This window comes from Channa argus, chromosome 5 (genome assembly GCF_033026475.1).
Source record: "Channa argus isolate prfri chromosome 5, Channa argus male v1.0, whole genome shotgun sequence".
In the NCBI taxonomy this organism is placed as follows: Eukaryota; Metazoa; Chordata; class Actinopteri; order Anabantiformes; family Channidae; genus Channa; species Channa argus.
The window spans coordinates 10,038,344-10,060,071 of record NC_090201.1 but is presented as its reverse complement, the minus strand read 5'-3'; the positions used below and the strand labels follow the sequence as shown (position 1 = coordinate 10,060,071).

The 21,728-nt window shown below is 37.3% G+C and overlaps 1 protein-coding gene and 1 long non-coding RNA gene across 3 annotated transcripts; one reads left to right on the top strand and one right to left on the bottom strand.

Annotated features, from left to right (window-relative positions):
* Positions 1-389: 389 nt before the first annotated feature.
* Positions 390-3,461, bottom strand: LOC137127766 (uncharacterized). Of its 2 annotated transcripts, none has more exons than XR_010914459.1 (4): positions 3,291-3,461; positions 2,764-3,065; positions 2,495-2,618; positions 390-2,132 (listed from the first exon to the last, which is right to left on the bottom strand). It is a non-coding gene; the product is annotated as an uncharacterized lncRNA (long non-coding RNA). The 2 variants fall into 2 exon arrangements; XR_010914460.1 differs by having other exon boundaries at positions 2,764-3,062.
* A 4-nt stretch (positions 3,462-3,465) lies between these two features.
* On the top strand, positions 3,466-21,648 carry stx18 (syntaxin 18). Its single transcript, XM_067505149.1, has 11 exons — positions 3,466-3,680; positions 16,190-16,257; positions 17,597-17,712; positions 18,208-18,282; positions 18,391-18,457; positions 18,585-18,673; positions 19,923-20,020; positions 20,195-20,253; positions 20,400-20,469; positions 20,553-20,633; positions 20,730-21,648. The coding sequence occupies exons 1-11, from the start codon at positions 3,528-3,530 to the stop codon at positions 20,823-20,825; spliced, it is 972 nt and encodes a 323-aa protein (XP_067361250.1). The 5' UTR covers positions 3,466-3,527; the 3' UTR covers positions 20,826-21,648.
* The last annotated feature ends 80 nt before the right edge of the window (positions 21,649-21,728 follow it).

Below are 21,728 nucleotides of genomic sequence, written 5' to 3'. Positions count from 1 at the left end.
TCAGCAAATGATGGTTGAAGCATCAGCAAGTCATTCAGTTTCCTATTCTTGCCAGTGCAGTGCTTGCAGCAAGCTCAATTAGAGTGATTTATGCCATGGTAAGATACAAGTTGGAAAACTTTAATGCATGGACAGCCTCCTCACATCAACACGTAAGTATCATAAAGGCAATCATGTCTTAGTTTGTGCCCATAACCTTGGTCCGTTAAAACCTCTTTTTTCACACTGAATGCACACGTGAATGGAAATATATGATGAGGAGTTAATGCTGAGGCAGCAGAAAGAGAGACACAGTCACAGCACTCGGGTGTAACGTAGTCTGGCGCAACACTAACAAAGGAAATGAGCAAACCACACAGCAAATAACAGACTTTAATTCAACACTCTGGGCCCCATTGCTTACATTTGGATGCCAACCTCAGTCAGTTACAAATAAATGGGTTTATAAAAAATATTATGCACAAATTACTACATTTGTCTAGACAAAAGATTATTTTATCTTTACATTGGTCAAGTGAAATGTTTGTGTGTACCCTGTTTCCACTTTTTCAGAGTAAATGGTGAGAATCAGCCAACTAAATTTCTCAAAATAATAGTATGTTATTACTCTACTAGAAAAACAATGTACACTTCCTGTAAACAAATTGATTTTAATATTTTTATAGTTGTCAATAGTCATTAACTATAACAAATGCTCATCAAAATGTAATAGGTTTTTCAGTCCAATTAGGAAAGGAAAAGGGGTTCCCGAAAAACAACTATAAATCTTTTTAGCTTTTTCAAAAATGATCCACATGGTGGACTGCAGCTGCCCCTAAAGCAGCCTGACTAGAGCCCCTTCTAGGACGGTTGGACACCCCGTTTCTTAGGAAAGTCAGCTAGCTACTGTGTGCTTGTCACAGTGGGTTAGGGGTGCCTCTTTCCTTGGGACCCCAAAGAGAAGATCGCCACTGGTTGCCATAAAAATTCTGCCTTTGAGTCAGATATTGAAGTAGTAATGACGTTATGTGAGGCACTAAACAGAATGAATAAACTGCATGGTAAGTAGGAAAACCAGAAATCTGACTTGTGATGTATTGTACTGACTATAGCAATTCTCTTTCTGTAGAGACAATTTAAAAAGCATGCGTAGCAACTACAAAAAAAATCTTGTTACAAAAAAACTTTAGCATAAATAACATACAAATTATTTATTTGTTTAATGTATCCTCTGCAGACAATTGCTGCATCACAGAATAACACAAGAGTCACAAAGTCTGGCAGTGCAATGCTTAAAAAAAAAGCACAAATTTGTAAATTATCCAACATTTAATTTAGCTACAATGCACATCCCCTTCTTTTTTCCAATTAGGTGCTTTTAATGGTGTTAATGTTTTAAAATATTGTGATCAGGTCAAATAAAAATATATTAAATTTAAATTTTATTTATAAATTATTTTTTTTACTGATGGCGCATTGCACCAAAGAAAAAAATATTTGAGACCTTATTTTGTAATTACAGGATACACTTCTCGTAAATACAAGATTCGATACAATCTTAGAGAAGATCTCTAATTATTTTTCCTTTGGTGAATGCAATGTGCCCCCATACAGAAGTGTCAATTGTCAACAACATTTGTGTAACACCACAAACCTGATTAGTGTTTCTCAATATCAGAACTTTGAATCAGTCTTAAGCCATATTAGATGGTGCCGTATTTTTGTTTTGTCACAAACAGGGGCAAAAAGTCATCTTCAAATTACATCAGTCATTTTGAACAGATTCTTCCATTTGCTTTTTAATTAGCTTGATTTTTAGTGTGTAATACTCCTCTTGTAGCTTGAGGACTGCCTCTTGTCTCCTCAGCACAGACATTTCTAAATCCATTCGCTCTTGTAAAGTTCTGCAGTGCTCTGATGTTGGGGAACTCGAGCAGGGAGCATCTGAGTGTTCTCTGGTGACGGTAAAGATAGCAGCGTGAGGAGTGCTGAACTGTACCGCAAGGGATTTAGGGACATTAGTAATTGCAGGAATTTTCTGTTCAGCTGGAGATGTGGATGGATGCAGATATGTAGAAAGCTCATGCTGTGTTAGTGGATTGTTGTTTTCAGACCTTTCATCTATGGAGTGATCGTTGCAGTCTTTATCACAGCTAAAAACAAGTAGACAAGTTAAGTATTGTCATTTCAACCTCCACACTGTTGGTAGATTAAAATTACATTAAAATTACACACACACACACACACACACACTCACACACACACAGAATTTTCTCACAGCCATTTTCATACAGACTGTTTATTAAGTAGTAAGGTACAATCAAACACACCTTTGTGAAATATCCAAAATGTATACGTGACATTAAGCAGGAGTAAGTGAGAAAATACTCCATGTGTTTTTGTAATGATGGTGAAATTACCTCAGATATGTATTCCCAACAAAATACTGAATAAAATGTTGTACTGTGGTGCCATCAGGCCACACAGGAGAGGCAAAAAAACTAAAACATATTACCTGTTCTGTTGAGTTTCCACCATCTCCAAGTCTTCTCTGTCCTGTTGCAGCATGTCTGTGAGGTTCATTACAGAAATCACTATTTGGGTCACAGTACTGAACTGTTGAAGGGAAAGGCCTTCATCTGTGAATCAAAAAATAAATACACAACTCTAGATGTGTGTGTTTTATAATCAAAATATATGTTTTCTGCAGACATCCACTTTTAGCTCCTCTTAATAGTTGATTGCAAATATAATTACACTTAACAAACTGCAAATTTCCTTTACCTGCACCTGGTTGTCTTTTCTGTCTTCTAATTTCCTGCCTTGACTTTGCCAGCAGATTTTCCCATTTTTTGTTACAGTCAGAAACCGTACGCTGAATCTGTGGAAAGGCAGTATTGATGGTTTGGGCTATATCCTCCCAGGCTTGTCTCTTATCTTGTATAGATACTCCAGTACTGCACTTTCCTCTAATTATTTCTTTTCTCTCTTGCATTAACTGAGCTAGAAGGAGACTCTCTTGGTCTGTCCAGTTAGGTCGGCGTTTCCTGCTGGACATAACTGCAACTAGTTGTAGAGGTATTCTTCTGAGAGAAAGAGAGACAGATTGACTGTATGAATGGACAGCATGTTCCTTTTACATCCTCACAGCGCATACAGTGGAAACAAACAGTGGAAACAATTCAATATGACTGTATTAGAATATAAGCAACTATTAGACACCAACTGAAACCTAAATCGCTCCACTTAAGTGTTTTTGAACTTAAGGTGTAACACTTAAGAGATTTTCGAAATTTCAACAATTTCACTACCTCGAACTGAATGAAGACGAATGGTGCGTTTGTATGAGGTCTGACTCCGGCAGGGTGTAAATACTCTAAGATATAAAAGTCAATACAATAAATAAAGCCTAAAAAGAGCTTAAGGTAAAATGTAAGGCCTTCTTTTTCTTCTCAGGGAATAATCCTCCGCGTCGCAGGATAATGACGTCCTCAGTTGGTGACGTGTCAGTTTGTTTACAGCGGTCCCAGCACTGCTGCTGCACAGACATGGCCGTGGATATAACTTTACTTTTCAAAGCTAGTGTAAAGACCGTTAAAACTAGAAACAAGGCGATAGGAATAGCCTTTGACTCCACCAAAGATGAGATTTTTAAGCGGAGCAGACCAAGGAGTGGCTTTTCCCCGAAAGCGAAAGAAGTGGTGAGTATTACCGCAAGCTAGCTTTAGCCAAATGGGTTAGCAACATTTCAACTTTTTTATTTAAAGAGCACGAGTTACGTTAGCGGACTGTTTTAATGTGCCTATTCCTACGCCTCGTTGTTAAAGCAGCTGTAAGCCAAGGTACGGTTTTATGCAGGGTATATGTGTATGCTTTTCAAAAAAGTGAAAGTCATTGCTTGTTAAAGCAGTGTGCATCAGCTGCTAACAGTTAACGCTACCAAGGCCTTTAAAGTGTTAACATTATATCCTATACAGCTTTGTTGAATACAACATGCTATTATAATAAATGTTCTGACAGCTGAATGGTCAAAATATTGATATAAAAGTCTGTTCTGAAACAAAGTAAAACGCTGACAAGCCACTTAATATTAACAATATAAACATGCATTATTGCCATATAGTGCTCGTGCTTATTGATTTTCAGTCTTGCTTAATATAGAATTTCAGAGCCATGATCACTTTATTATGAGTGAGGTGGACAAAATTTCTAATGTTGTTGTTAACTCACCTCTTCTTATAATGCACTCTCGTACGACTCCACTACCTACTTTAACCTCAGTAATAAACGCATAGTAGAATATCACCTTTCTGACAATTTCAACCTAAAAACGTTTTTAAATTATAACCATGTCAAAGTAGAATTCATGATAGTCACTGCATTGCATAAAATTGCACAGGTAGTCATAATGTTATGCCTGATCAGTGTATACATGTTGAAGCATTGATGACCTCAGGGGGCGCCCGGGGAGCTAGCGTCTTGCTCTAGGACACACCTGGTGTATAGGGTGGTATTTGATCTGCCTGCATCACAGCATGATGCTTTACTCACTGAGTTGGTAATTACAATTCTCAAAAAGGAACTAATATCCCCTTCATATAAACCAAGTAAACATCTACACAAACATTACCTAAACTTAATTCTTCCTTTATCCATATTTTACTGCATCATTTACCTAGAACTTGATGTCTGCTATTAATACAGCAACTGTGGCGCATTAGAGCAGGCCACCAATCCCAAGGGTGTTGATGGTTCAATCCTTGTTCCTTCAATCCTTGTTCCTTCAATCCTTGTACCTTCAATTCTTGAGAAAAACACTGAACCCTAACTTAGTTGCTCCCGGTAAGTGTAGGCCAGCTGCATAGCAGCGCCCCAATTGGTGTGTGAGTGTGTGTGTGTGATTGTGTAAATGGGTTAATGAGAAGCAGTGTAAAGCTCTTTGGGTACCAATAGATAGAAAAGCGCTATATAAGTGCAGACCATTTGCCATTCACATATTAATTGTCACTCCAACTCGTCTTACAGGCTATCTGTAGCAGTTAATCTAATCTTGTTTACACTTTTAGGAAATATTTATACGTTTGTGTCAGAAAATATTCTGCTGATGCATGTAATATGTTTGTCAAACTTTCAGTGGGTAGACTGTTGCTCTCTCAACTTTGTGGAGTGCGTTATTATTTATATACAATCATCATTAAGTATGCATCAACTCTAGTGTGAAATATCCGCTCCTGCCCTGCTTTACATATTATTCTAAAAATGTGAGCATATCATTACCAGCTACACTCAATGAATATGAGATAAAAAGTAACAAAGAAATTTGTGACAACTGAACTATCTATATCTAATTAGAACTAATTCCCTTATTGTCATAAATACCACTCCTAAAAACACCATTGCTGTTGATGTCAGCCTAAATTTGACTACAGAGATGTTCTAATCCTATTCAGTATGGGCAGTTCAGACTAAATAACTGCACTGTTTAAAATGTGGGCAGACAAAAGCTAAGTAACTTTGCAGTTTTGAGCCCAAAATACTTCTGAGCCAACTGTCAGGTCAGAATGGTCTCCTCCACAAACACTGACAGGTCTGGGCTTAGAATTGATCCAGAAAATTGCACAACGTGATCTTGACTTTAAGTGGTAGTAAGCTGGGAAATAGGTTAGAAAAATAGCATTCTCCACATTTTAATTGTGTTATAAAGAAAGGTTTTTCATAATATCTTAAATTATTTAGAATAACAAAACAATTATTTATATTAGGAGCCAAAGATTTACTTGCTCTGTCTTAATCTTGATTGTAGGAAATTTACCATAAGCATACTTACTTTGTTGAAAAAAGTTGTTTTGAAACTTTTGTCATGGGAAATTGACCTTAAAAACTTGGCATAGTAATGCTGGAGTTTAATTAGTTCAGGAAACATCACAAAACATCTCAAATTTTAGTCTTCCATTGAAGCATGGAGAAATCCTGAATGGTTGGCAGTAGAATGAGGATCATTGGCAGCTAAAAAGCCTCACTTCATGTCATGAGTATTGCTTATAAAGCCAGAAGTCCTTGGCCTGATGTGAATATCATAAACACAAACCTCTTCAAAGGCACCTTGAAGAACCACTTTACATCTCCCTAGGGGAGTTAAGACTTAAGTTGTACCTGATGTCTTCAGCCAACATGAGCCCAGTCTCAGCAGCTCTGCACAACCAGGTTTTTGTTATTTTTTGTTACATTGATATTATAAATGGTGGTTTAATAAAAGCGCTGGTGCTGATTCAAAAGAAACCCAAACCTATCCTGTGGTGTCTGCTCGCTGCTTTCCTCCCCCCCTACCGCTGTCTCCCTTGCACTGCAGATACCATCTCAGTAAAGCAGCTTTTGCAGAAATTGAAATTGCAAGTTTGGAATGTCCTGACTGCTTACAGTTATGTCGCGGTTTTCACCCATATCTCCCCCAACTCAACTATCCATTCTTTTCTCAGTACAGCCTGACATAAGCAGCATTTTTTGTGTGTGTGACTCCCCTCTTAACATGTATGATTCCATAAACACACTGCAATAACATTTTCTTTCAGCTCTCTAACAATTTCTTGGGGAAAGTCGATCCTCCCAAGAGCCAGTGATTAAAGGTGGAAGATCAAAACAGAGAAAATATTAAATTAGGTCCCCAGTAACAATGTTGACGGCCGGCAACTAATGCGCAACAGATGTGGGTGCTCTTCAAGCAATGCATAACTCTCCTAGTTCCCACTGAAGCTTCACAAAAATAGAAAGAAAAACATCAAAGTTGACAAATACACAGTGGTCCTATGAGGCTTTTTTCCACTCAAAAATCAACTCCGTGATAAAGGAAATGTAGTTTGTTTTGGGGCAATGCAACAAAGGCTTGATTGACTAATAAGAAGGCCAGTGTTTGCAGGGTGGGGTGTGGTCCGGGGAATCTTTTACTTCACAGGGGTCAGGCTGTTGCACAATGATCTAAATTTTACCACTCACCTCATCTCTCTCCACAGTATGGTGCCCCTTCTCAAGTTTAAATGGAGGAGGTCACTCTAAAATTGTTAAATTGTGTGTAGAAAAAGCTTGGCTCTCCCACTGTGCCTTTAGTATTGGTATTCCAAAATTGGCCCCTTTTCACAGTGTTTTCTTTGAAACCATGAAAAGTGTGTCTGTTAGCCAGCACTTAAAAGTTGTGCTGTTTGACTGAGCTCCTCCCTGTGACAGCTTTCCAATTGAAGTAGTACATTGTATTCTCAAACCATTTAGTTTAATCAATATTTTTGTTAGTGATGATCTTTCTTAGCCAAAAAAAGATTTAATAAATGTTTGAAAGATACATACATGTGAAAGTAAATTGTAAATTTTGCCTGGAAAATGCATTCGAAAAAAGACAAATTTCCAAACTTTAAAACTTTTGTGAATGATACATTTTGAATTCTCTTTCTTTCTTTTTCTATTGTCAGATATAGCTGGGGCCTATTTGTAGATTTTTTTAGCATTTTATAGGTCATGCGCATAAAGCTTACAACCGCAACACCAGATGGTATAAAGTGAAATTTCTGAGTTGTCATTAATGTCAGCATGTTTAGGAAAACCGTCTCTTCTATCTTCCATATTTCACCAGGCCTGGTCCTCAAATTAAGGTTATTAATGCTCAAGTCACAATAATATAAAACATAACTAAAGTGCACAAGTTCTTACCTTTGCCTCCATTAATATTCACGATACAGTTGTACACAGTTCCAGATAATATTTCAGTAAATTAAATCCTGATAAACATATTACATTTTGTCAGTAAACAACATAAAATCTGCTTGAAGCATTACTATATGGCCAGATAGATGTATGTAACCTGTAATTAATTGAGCTCAGTGGGCAAACATATAATAATGTGCAGCCAGTCATCTCTCTACTCATAAAGTCACAAACAATATTAGTACACGGGTGACATACATACAGCTGTCTACGCCGACTCAAGGGGAAGTGATTTGCAGGGATCACTCTGTGATGAATGTGCTGCTAAACAGTCTCTTTACCAGTTGGCCTGATCTCTGGCCTGTTTTCCCATGAAAGCCAGGCAGATTGAATTTTGAGGCATCTGCTGTCAGGCCTGAATGCAATCTTAATTTTGTTTCTCTGTGTGCAACATAATGTTTCTTCATGATTCATAAAAATGAAAATAAAAGTGGAAAAAGTGGTGAAACACAGATTTACCGTTGTATGTTAAGCTCCAAGTCTTGAGACGGACACCAGATACTCTGCAGACTAAATTGTTTAAGCAGAACAAAAGTAATGTTGAGCTCAGTAGACAAAAGCTCAGCTTAAACATTTAAACATGTAGGAAGACCAAGGCAGCAGCTGTGGACACTTTCTGAAGAATGCTGTCAAGCTCTGCTGTTACAGAGATCTTTGTTATTGTGATTTACAATGATTAAAATACTACCAATACAGATAACAGCAAGCTGCATACTCTGACACACAATCTAACCCAAGAAACAACAACAGATGTGCACTCATCAGGAGGGTGCTTTTCATTATAGATTAAGATGTTAGTGGAATAAGACACAAGGTGTTAATTATGGATTGTCATATCACACTGATATTAATGGTGTCAAGTAAAACTAAAGCAGATAATATTGTTTAAATAACTGGCTAACAACAGTAACATATTGTATTGTTTTGGCTTTTCAGTTGCAGTCATCATTCATCCTACATTAGATGAAAAGCGTTTGAGGCCAAGTCTCATTTCTCTGCTTTTAATAAGCTTTGAGTATTGCAGTATCACACATTCAGTCATCCACTCAGCTGAAAAATCTGTTGTTTTCGCACCTAAATGCTTTCCTTGTAGTTGCTTTCTCTTTTCCAGACATTATACAAATTTATTCGAATCAGTCGTGCTGTTAAAAATGACAGTAAAGCACAATTTTACATACACAGCAGTTCTGGTTTTTAATCTTCATGATTTGTTTTATCCTGATATTCAATTTTGCGGCCAAATTTCTAACTCTAATAAATAAATAATTTGTTCATTTAGCAATTTTTAAACCCCGGTAACAAAGTGTAATGAGTAAAGTGGAACATGAAAAGTAATTAAAACAATTACAATGGATTATGCATTAACACAGTCAGTGAAGAGATAACCTTAGCAAAACTAAAAGATATAAATGTAAAAAATATAGCAAAGTAAAGTGTTGATTTCCCATTATACTGTTTACTTGAAAACATTTACATTTGCTACTTTTATAATCCACATAATATTGGACTATCAGGACTGTTTCCTATCTTCTTTTCCTCCAATGTATTGTGCATTATTTATATTGATTCTATTTCTTAAGTGTATTTAGTTGTTATATTAAGTTGTACTTAGGTGTTTTTATTAATTATCATATTTGATACTGAATGTTAATGATTTTATAAAATCCCACAGATTGAACAGTTTTACTGATTTCTGTTTTGCCTTCATGACCCCATTTTTATTTGTCTGCATTGCTGTCCATGACTTCTGTGAGTAAATGTGACAGCCCCATCCAACACATCTGTTGCAGATGAAAATAATTGTAAAAATGTATTTAATTGCTTCAAAATGCAGCAGTTTAGTTTCCATTGAAATCTGTCCAAAACTGACTAAAAGACCTGTCTCCAAGGTGATGTCACCAATGCAGTCCATCTCTTGAGCTCCAACAGACAGCTACAGGGTTTCATTGGCAGATATGAAATGTGTTTTTAAAGGCTAACTTTTCTTGTATGATGATTCTCTAACTAAGACTAAGTTTTTCACCACTGCCTCTATTGTAGAGATTCAGAAAAACAAGAAGTTTTGGTAAACAGCACATAGTGTAGTGTGGTAGGGAGGAGGTTTTTGTAGGCCAGTCTATAAGTTAGCTTCTTCCTGGTTCCTTCGACCAAAAGTCAATGGTTTTTTTCCATTGGCATTAGAATTATTGCTGAAAACAAGCCTTGTGGCAAACAGTACTTTGGTATACATGTTTTTTTTTTTTAACAAATTAAACTTTACAGATGAACAACACCCATTATGACCGGATGCATCATTTGCATGTATATACCTTTAAGACACAGAGCATAATTTGTGTTTAAAGCCAGATGTAATATGTCCACGCTTAAGATTAAGTGTCATGTTTATGGGAGTGCGTGTTTCTGAAATCATGGTAAAGGATTAGGGAAAACTCGTTTCCACAGATAGATTTCTGTCAAAGAACTCCAATTTCTTTGGCACGTATATGCAAAACCAGCTTTCTAATTGGCTTTTTCCAACTGTGCATGTGTGTGATAACAAGGAACAAGCAGCTGAGTAAAAGGGGGAATGAAAGGAGAGATCATTGATGCAATGCTGCCTTGTTTTTAAAACAAGGTCTGCCTAAAGTCAGACAGAAGATTTAACTAACACAAAGTCACTTTTTTAAAATGTAGAACATTCCCGTTGTGGATCAGCTGCTTTTGTCTCCCCTTTTTTTTCCTTTTTTTCCTCCTGCCCTGTCACTCTGCTGTGACACGAACCAAAAGACAAGCAAAGTCAGAAAGCAGTGTTTTCTATCACTATACTGTGTAAATTGGTGCACCAGGCTTCCAAAATAAGTCCAGTATGGAGGAGAAATCAGGTTACTCTTCTGTTGGATGTATACACGTTTTTCCAGTAACCGAGTTACTTAAGTGGATCTAAATGCAGTCAATGACTATGGCTGATGACAAGAATAATGAGAGTGACACAGATGTAGATTGCAGCAATTACTTATTCTTGTTGTTTTTCATGTTTATGGCAAAGTTAAACAAAAGCAAATTCAAACTATTAGCCGAAAGTTGGAAGTAATAAAGTGGAACTGCTTTGTCCTGGTACTTAAGTTGAATTGAAGGTATCTGTGTGTCGACCATTTATTTTTCTGACCACTTTTTTTCTTTTTTTACTTCCAAGATTTAACACAAATATCTGTACTACTTTTAACCTCAATAGTCCAACTGTTTACTATCATTATCTTGGCTCTCCTCAATAGCTATAGGATGCTTATAGGATGTTTGCTTGTAAATATTTGAAGTTTTTTGGTCTCTGGAATTCTCTGTGATTGATAGTGACAGGCAGCTGTTCACAAACAGGACTGTTCTCAGATACTGTAGAGTTAGGTAACTTTACTTACCATCCTTTTCTGTAATGACGTGTGTATCTGTGTGTGTGCGTGCGTGTGTGCACATACAGCCATGGGCAGTTGGACGGTTGGCCAGAATGGGCTTGTTAGAGACTAAACTTTGTTAAAGTTTGTTAAAGCCTAATGCAATTCATTATTTAGAATAACTCATGCCTGCATTCTGTCCAAAAATTGGTAGAAAACAGAATAACCTTTTAATTGGATAACAAAAGCTCCAAAAATTAGAAATAGGTTAAATATAAACCTTCCCAGGTTGGGTGGTGTTGGTGCAGTCTCTCTCATTGAATATTACCTTTGATTAGCCCAAAAGCTTAAGCAATGATTTAATAATGTTCTCATTTGTATCCCTGACACTGAAAACTGATTTGCTCATTGGAGCAAAGTGTTTGCAGTATATTGTTTATTCTTTCTATTATTTGAAGTTAGATGGTTTAATAATCTTTGGATTATATTAATAAGATTTGTGGTCTAGTTAGTTTTTTGCACAGAAACAGCTGGTAGAAATGTACTTTATACTTTCATATATTTACCTTTAATATACATTTTATGGCTTGTAATTTTACTTGATTAAAGAATTAGTACTTCTGCCTTTACCAGTCTTTTTTACACAGGTATCTGGATTTCTACTTTATTAAGGACTGTGTATACTTTTGCCACCTCTTTTTACCTGGCTGAGTTACCCTTTGGAGCTAATAAGTACATAGGAACAATACATCTAGAGCATCTTGCTGGTTACATGTGTGAGGCTCTACATCTAATTACGTCCTAGTGTATAAAGCATGTTGGTCATAATCGTATTGCATATACATGTAATGGCCGTGTCTTACCATACTGAGCGATAACCATGCGGTCTAGCTGGCCTTGGTATGATTAGCATCGCAAATATATTTGTGATAGTAACACAACCAGAGCCACTCATGGCAGTGGACATATCTTGATTTTCCAAGGTATGTAGTGTGTTAGGAGATCCTTTTTGTCTGCGTCTCCCTCTGTTTGTCCTCTATTCTGAACCATCGGATTTAGCTTCTTGTGTGTGTGTGTGTGTGTGTGTGTGTTACGTCCATCTTCCCATTGTTAACAGAATTTTAAAACACGAGTCCTCAGTTTAATTACAAAGTCCGGCTGTAAAGGTTAGTGCTTCACAAATGCTGTTCATTATAAACAAACCATTGTTGGCTGAAGGATATGGCTGAGTGTTTAGTTCAGCTGGCATGTTGCCGCAGATGTGTTTTTCCTATATATTTATTACCTCCAATGGCATTTTATTAACTCCAAGGGCTTATAGTCATCTTACCCACTTTTACAAAATACAGCAGATAAAGAAAATTGAAATTTAAAAATTCAAAGTTAACCTTTAAATCCTGGAACACAGATGTACGGCACAATAACAGAGGTGCTTTCTCAACACTCTGCAAATCACTGTATCCTCATTGTTGTGCCTCAATTTCTATGACTTTTTAAGATGTCATTTTGTATCCATGCGATATCTGACTATCTCAAAAATGACATGATTTAAAATAAAAATATAAAGTGCTGCTGGCTACAGCTTTAGATCCAAATGAACTAACCAGCAAAAATTTAAACATGTTAATACAACTTTAGCACATATCAAAAAAGGTCAAAGACCCTGTTTATAAATAGTCTTGAATGTTTTCTTTGAAGCTACTTTTTGTTTGTTTATAGAGCTGACTAAAGCGTTCTAACTGTGGATAGAAATACAAAGACAAAACTAAAACCATTAGAGTAAGACATAAACATTATAATAAAATCAACGTGTGACACAGTCTTCTCAACTGAAGCATCCTTTCTGTATCAGTCAGGCCCATATATCTAAACACAACACAGCATGGCATCATTATGGAAAGCCTTCAGTCAGGACATACAGAGACTTAAGTCAAAGCAGGGCAGTCATCATCAAATTCTTTCAGTTACCTGGATTTAACAAAACAAAACAAAACGCCCTCCAAGCTCTTAAGAAATCTGCTAGCTAAGCCTTTTCTCTTTTCTTCCTCATAATAATCCCCCCTGATGGTTTGTTTGGGCTCAGCCGGAGCTGGAGGAAAGCAGGGGAAGGAGAAAGTGAGGAGGTAAAGTGGGGGTCTTTGATGATGACGAGATTAGACGTAGCCCGGCAGACTGTCTCCTCCTGCCTTTACAGCTAACTCTGCCTTACACACAAATACGCACACACGCACATACACACCTATGTCAGCTGCACAAATACACACACTTGCATATACCTACATATATAGGCTGAGCTGCAAGCACAAGGCCAACCCCTTCCTCATTGTTGAGGAATTACTTGCACTTTAGGATCTTAAGTTACAAGAGCAATTGATCCCACTGACCCCCTGCAAACCCTTGAGGTTGTGCTGGGAATCTGAGCTCTAATGTATACACACAGGAGACAGTTCAACCCCCAGAGCAGCACTCTTGACACTCCCCGGCAACCCCTCAACACACGCCCCCATGATTTGTTCCAATATTGTGTATTTAGCCCTGCCTGCTGGTCGAAAAGGTGTAGTGGCAATCAACACAGGCCTGCAGGCAAATGTTCTGTGTATATAAATGATAGGCTGAGTCCAAGTGCTAATTGCAAGAAGAATGTATATAGTGAAACATACATTTGTCATGCCATGTAAGAAATATATTTTTCACTTTGTGGAAGGCCAAGGATTGCCTTAGGAACTGAAATTTGCTGAAACCCAAACATTCCACAGCGGTTTTCCTGATTTATAAATTAGTATTTGAACAATAGAGCTGGTCTCACTCAAGAATGGTGGGGGTTAAAGCTTAAGATCACATCATAATAATCAGCTAACCATTTTTTAAGAGTATATTTACCAGAATGACATTAGAGCTGTACATAACACCAAAGCAAACTTACTTTCATGGTGCATTAATCTACAGATTTTCTACAGGTACTTTCTGAAATAACTTTTTTTCTACTAAATACATATAGCAGAAAGACCCCTACTTCCCAAATCTTAAGGTGATGCCATAATATGACTTTTGTTTGACAAATGCTACAGAAACCAAAGGTATTTTGTTTACTATCATATAAGTTGGAGGAAACTAAAATATATTTGTAATTTAAACAATTGTCCTTAAAGAATCATTTTGGTTATTTATTAAAGTAATTGTCTACAATTACCACACAAAAGCTAATAGCAACCAGAAAACGCCTTTACTCACGTTCAGACTACAGACCTAATTAACTTGTTAGTTTGTGACGTAAACCTCTGCTGTTTTTCAGAAACTATTAAAAACACAAGCCAGACACACCACTTCTCTGGATGACGTGTTTCTTCATCTGAAAATGTCTGCAGCCTATCTTAGCCATCATAGGGCGAGAGGCGTGTACACCCTGGACAGGGCGCCAGTCTATCTGAGGGCCAGGACAGAGAGACATACACAGACAGACAACTAGTCACACCTACAAGCAATTTTAGAGTCACCAATTAACCTGACATGTATGTCTTTTGACTGTCGGAGGGAACCAGTGTACCTGGAGGAAACCCACACAAGCACAGGGCTGCAAACCCGCAACCTTCTAGCCGACAATACAAGTGATGTTGAGAAGTCTTTACAAGATTATTTAGAAGATTAACAATATTATAGAAATTGATTATTAGGGTTTATTCATCCATTTGTGGTAATTGACTAATTGATTAGTTGAATAACAACTATTATATTATGTATAATAATATAATATTAAATATAGCAACCATAAAAGCATGATTAGCACAAATAAAGATATGACCACTAACTACTTAAAGATGATCCTGAAGCCAAATATTCCAGTTAACCTGTCTTGGCCTTGCTGTAAGGTATTTCAATGTCTGCATGGTTTGGCTACTGGAACAAAACATTTTACAAGCTGTATTAAATTGGTAATGAAGTTTTCCAATCCAAGATTATGTATGACACCCTAAGTGGCAGGTTGTTGACTGCATGGCTGGAGGTTTAGCTTCAAAGTCATTCACTGAGACGCTAAATTACGGACAATGTTTTGAAAGACTTTGAACCATAAGAAAGACTCTTTTATCCCCACCCCTCCCACCAAGGTCTACTGCTCCGAACATCAATTAACTCTTGACCTCAAATTATTGTATTATTAGAAGGGTCGGCTGAGTTAACGTGCCCTACAGCAGTGTCATACGTCAATAAACTAACATCTAAACCAGTGTAGGAGAGCTTGGTTTCTAATGAATTGCCCAGCTCTGTTTATCTTGACACCGTCTTTCTGCATTGAAAAACGTCATTTTTAAAATGTCAGCTCAAATGAAACCCTGCTTCAGGTCCCGATGACGCTAGCAATGAATGTTTAGAGACATTATTAGACAGCTGGTGCCAGATTACTCGTCATTGCCAAGGCAATTTGATAATTGAGGTTGTTAGACTGAAAAGGCTGAAGGCCGAAGACAGTGTCGCTATGCTATGAAAATAATCTCCCACGCTCTGGGTTCGCTGTCACAATCAAACTCATTGTGTCATTTTTCAATCCTGGGCTTGTCTGAGTTCTGTCTTCTTCTGAATCTCACAGAGCCTGCTGTGTGTATATTCACACCCACTTGTGTCCTACCAGCAGAGCTCTGTGGACAGGGAAGCAATTAAGTCTTTTTTAATATTTGACCGTATTACAGGAGCAAATATTGGATTGAACCAAGTTTCCTCGGTTTTCCTGTGTACACATAAACTTGGACATTTTCTCTGATAAATAATAACCGATCATGAATTCAAAGCTTATTTGAAATTACCCTGTCAGTGCTCTGTATGCAGCAGCTCATGGTTTGTAAACATTGAGAATTCACAGAGAGAGATGGACATTGGTCGCCTGTCACATTCAATAAGTACTAAATTATACATTTACCCTGGCTCTGTCTAAATGTAGTTGGGAGAAAATTGTTTCCTGCTACACGTCTTAAAAACACTTTAAAGCTATGTCGACATAGTTAACATAGGCCCAATGGAGGTATGGCATTTAAAAAACTTGTTGACATGAAGCTACTGAAGTCGAGTAATGTCACGTAATGTGTCTTCTCACTTTTTCTTGGCAGATTACGAACATCACTAAGCTCAAAGACTTTCTGCTGCAACACAGGAAAGATTATGTGAGTGCCGGAAGGTAAGCCTCTCCAACCAGTTTCAGCAATCTATCACAATCAACAGCAGCATCAGGAAAATCCACCAAGGCTGCAGGGGCCGATTCTGACAAAATTCAGAAGAGAAAGAAGTGTGTGTGTGTCTGTGTCTGTCTCTCTGTGTGTGAGTTTCCGTGTGTCTGTGTGCGTGCTGCAGGCACAAGGTCAGCCACGAATAGGGTGGTCTGTAGCGGTCGGCTCCAGTCTAATTGTCTGGAATAATTGAGCTGCAACCAAGTGGAGAACAAATCATGCACTGGGACTAATCCAGGCCTTCCGCCCTTCAAGGCCCCTTCTGTGTTTAATAGGTGTGGGTGTGTGGAGTAGCTGCTGTTTTGCTAGGTTTGTTGATAAAGCTTTAACAGAATGCATCAACTAAACCTCAGGGATGTTTATGGGTGGTTGTACCTTATTTAGTGTTTTAGAAATCAATTAAGTGGCCGTGATTCCATTAAACCTCATCATTGCTTCCACTTCTCTTCTAATTATCTTATCAGTTTCCTTTTTTCTCTTCACTGTATGACTTTGTTCGACAAAATAATTATGGACGATAGGCTTATGACTGAATTAGTGTCACCTTTTTACTTCAGGTTTGGCAAATATTTTAATATGTACTAAAATCAGATTTGTTATAATGTGCTATAACTGGAGCTTATACAAACACCATAAAGATCATTCTTTATGGAACCAAAGGCTTGGGAAAGAATTACTTCATTCTCTTTTTGTTATTTGTTTTATTTATTTAGTGGATACTGGATAAAAAAGGATAAAAAGAGAATTTTAAACATTGTAATGTGTACAAAATGTTTGCACTATGTAACAGAAGAAAGGTGCAATAGAGTACTGCAAAGATGATAATACTAAAAGTAGTAATTCTGCATACTATTACCAACATTTCCAATTTTATATCTTTTCTAAAATATAAACAGGGAAAAGGAGCAAATTGTCCCACTCGAGATCAAGACAATGGGGGCAGAAAATTTGTCTAGTTACCAGTTAATATCAAACATATTATATAGACATTAATACCAAGACTTTTGCAAGAATTGCTGTGATCAATGCAGTCAAAATCCACCTTTAAACCAGTGCTGCGGCATTTGTGTTTTCTCTACCCCTGTGCAATATGTCTTTAAGTAACAAGTGTTGTTGTGTCTGCAGTGTCCACCGGAGGGAGATATCTATCAGTATTTAGTCCCCTTGTAAGAAATATGAGTGTTAAAGAATCTAAAGAGTCTTTAGTTATTATATCAATCAAATGTTCAGCTTCCCTTTTTGCCCATAGGTTATTTAAACTTACTGAGTTTGTTCTTGTGTGTTGTACAGTCTCATTTCATCAGATCTAAGTCGTATGACAGACAGTGAACGTGATCAGATCGACCAGGATGCTCAAATCTTCATGAGGACCTGTTCTGAGGCCATTAAACATTTACGCAATGAAGGTGTGTTTTTGCTTGTTTTCCAATGAACCTTGTTAACTAGTTGACAAATATTATTGGAAATGCAAAATACACTCACTGGCCACTTCTTTAGGTACACCTGTAGAATAATTGAATCCACCCTACCCTATTTAAAATCGGGGGTTCAAAACATTAGAAACACCTACTCTTTGTTTGTACTGTCGTACTGGAGTGCGACTCCACTACCATCTCTGACCTCAAAAATAAATACATAGTAGAATTATCACCTTTCTGACTTAATAACTGAGAAATTATAACTTTGTAAAAAAAAAAAAATTAAAAATCATGGCAGAGCTGCTGTATCAGATTGTACAAGGGTTACGTAATGACATGGCCATTGCGTATATGCTTTTAGCTAATGCTATTTTTTAAATTTTGCGTAATGCAGTAAAAATTAAAGATAAAATCTAGCAATTTATTTTTTAAACTTATCCCTGTTTTATGTCAAATAATGTATTATGGTTGTAAATGATGCAGAGAAGCAAGTGACATCAGCCCAGATCAAAGAGCACAGAGGGGCTGTGTTGGACCTCATTGAAATGTACCTGAAAAGTAAGTTTGCTCGGCTTTATACAATTCAGACTTCCCTGTCTACCATACCTTCTATGGACTGTTTACCTTAATGACATTTAATTTGAGCTGTACACATGTGATTTGTAGGTGTATGCAAGCTGTACTCTGAGCAGAGAGCAATTAGAGTGAAAAGAATGGTGGATAAGAAAAGACTGTGAGTATTTGCGAGATCAATTTGCATACTTTGTTGAGAAAATGTGTTATTTATCATCATTTTATGACAATTGCAGGTTAAAAAATAATGCTCCTACTTCACCTGACCCTGTACTTTATGGTTTTAGGTCCCGGCTTGCACCAGAACATAGCAAGGTAGAGAAAGCAGTAGAAATGCAACCCACTGAGGAAAAAACTGTCAAGGAAGAAAGTTCTGGTTAGTAATTGAGTTACGTGTAACACTGGGTTCTGTTTGTGTGGCAGCAAAAACACTGACAGAAGCAATGATGTAACTAGTGGGTTGTACTTTACTGACTGTGACTTTTTATTTGCTTGACATCTTTCGCTAATCCTGTACCCTGAAAATCATGTTTCCCACACACACACACACACGTCAAGTAAACAGTAACAGAAATGTCCAACTTGAGACACTCCTAAATCAGTGTCAGTGGAATTCATAGCAAAGCAAAGCAGTCTGTGCAGAGTTAAAGGACAGCGGACAATTCTTGTTACATTGTAATAGTTTTGCACTTCATTAAGACCTGCTTGTTTTACAATGTAATCCTCCATCTATCCTCAGCCTGATTGCAACTTCACTGGCAATACCAGCATCACAATTTCACAAGTGGATTTTAAATAGCTTAATGGAAAATAATATGATTTGATGATAGTGAATCAAAATAAAAAAAATTAATTCATCATCATTCGTCATTACCACATTTATTAAGTGGGTCATTAGTAAAACATTAAAAACATTTGCTCAATCTCATCATAACTTAAGAGAAACAAACTGAAGGCAATTAAAATTTTTATTAAATTTTTATTATTCCACATTTCTATTGATTCGTACACATTAAATATACCACACATAACTGCAGTTACAGCTGTTTTTGATAGAATAGACATCTCATGTGTAAATGAACATAGTAACTGCACTTACAAGTATCTAAACATACACAGACCTCATAAAAAACCTTATTTGTCGTTGTCAGAATTATTGTGTTGTTTCTGTATTGTAAAATATATATTTTTGTGCGTGTTTCACACATTGATTTGGCATGAGTTTTTATTCTGGATGCCCTTCCTGCCACAACCCTCCCATTTTATCTGGGCTTGGGACCAGCACCAAGGTGGTCCTTAGTGGCTGGGCGAGGCCACACCTGGTGTGGTGGGATTTGCCTTCTACATCCCAATCCAATGCTCTACCACTGACCCACCATGCCCCCTAGAAAAATCACCAGAGTACCAGCCTTGTATTGCACTCACTGTCACTGCTTCAGTATTTCAACACTGACCGCAATATGCCCAGTGTGGCAAAAAGTCATTACAAGGTTCTAAACAGTCTTCATAAACGCATCTAAATTCTTTCAAAGAAAGAAATAACAACTGAGTTAATGATTCAGTTTAACCAAGTAAGTTTGGTATTTTAGAAAGAAACATGACAAAGGTTGTTTTCTTTCTTGTAGAGAAGAGTGCATCTGAGGTCCTGAACACCACTATGGAGGAGCACCTGTGGGAGGAGGGCAGAGTGGAGGATGAGCTTTCTCCTGAGGAGATCCAGATGGTGTGGCACCTCAGACGTCATTACACTTCATCTGTGTTATCCATTATATGTACAGTAGATTTCACACATTTATCGCTTTACCACAGACATTTTATTATTTATAAATTATATTTGGCTGATATCTCCATGGGCATCGTTGATGAAAATGTCTTAGTGTAGTGTGTTTCTGTCTAGTTCGAGCAGGAAAACCAGAGGTTGGTAAGTGAGATGAACAGCCTGGTGGATGAAGTAAGGTGAGTTTCCTTCAGCTAAGCATGTTCCCCTCTCAGTTCTTAACATTACTGCCATTACCAGAGGAGGTTCTTTCATTTTGTTCACACTGTTTTTTGTTTTTGTTGTTGTTTTTTCATATTTCATGCTACCCTTTAACGTCTGCAAGGCAAATCGAGGGGAAGGTGGTGGAGATCTCGCGTCTCCAGGAGATCTTTGCTGAGAAAGTCTTACAACAAGTGAGTTGAGATCCTCATTTTTCCTCAGTGATTTACCACAGTGGTGGAAAATGGATAACTTCCCATCCCCTGTTTAATGACAGGAAACGGAGATAGACAGCATTCATCAGCTTGTCGTAGGTGCCACAGAGAACGTTAAAGAAGGCAATGAAGATATCAGAGAGGTAAAATCGTGAATTCTATTTATTCTACATTTGATTTATGCTTTATATTTTCCTTTGGGTTATATTAATAGGTGTTTTTTTTATTTCTTCTACAAGGCAATAAAAAACAATGCTGGTTTCCGGGTATGGATCCTCTTTTTTCTCGTCATGTGCTCCTTCTCTCTCCTCTTTCTGGACTGGTATGACAGCTAACACAGCTCCCAGCATGGACTCTATATGACAGGAAATCATCGGGCTCCGTCACCTGTTGTTTATCTTCTAAAGATGTGATGACAACACTAAGCGTGAATGTACAGGCAGGACCAGGCAGACAAGTTGTCAGAGATGAAGATTCTGTCATCGTGTGGAAATTGCAGTTGATTTTTAGCCAGTCCATCTGTTAAACTTTGTCCAGTCCTTTTGGGGCAGCTTCAGTGTTTAAAATCATTACTGTGAAGGTGAGATTTGTGTGGAGGCCTGTGTCTACAAACAGTCAGTCTTTCTCTACCACCTAAAGAGATAATGCTTTACTCATCTGCTACTATCCCTGACTGAGAAGATTTGATTTCTGTTGGTCCTGTTTGGAAGAGAACTAATGCACTAGAGGACACTTGCATCTTTGCAGGCTGATGTATTTAAATAGATTATAAACGTCCTTCTGCCAGAAACACACGAGTTATAGTTCCCTCCCAAGCTGTTGAGGAGTTTTTTTAGTCGGTGTCTATCACACATAACTGTACTGGCAAACCACTGACACTCTAGTAAAACTAAGCAATATTCTTAATTAAATTCTGTGTCTTTCTTTACTTCAGGGTACCATTTATTTCATTTTACACCTAATACATTGCATGTTTATGTCTTGCTTCCAGATAACATCAAGTGCAGCAGAAGGCCAGTGCCTGCACTGGTTTGTGTTAGTTTAAGATAAGCTGTCATCATGAAATTTGATTTATACGGCCTCCTGATTTTTCTGCTAATCTTTAATTAAGATTAATCTTTATTGTAGTAAAAGCAGTAAAAACATATTTCCTTCAAAGTAACGGGGATTCTTTTTGTCTGTGTTCATTTTATGCACTGCAGTAATGACAAGATTTATTTTAGAGACGCCACTTGGAC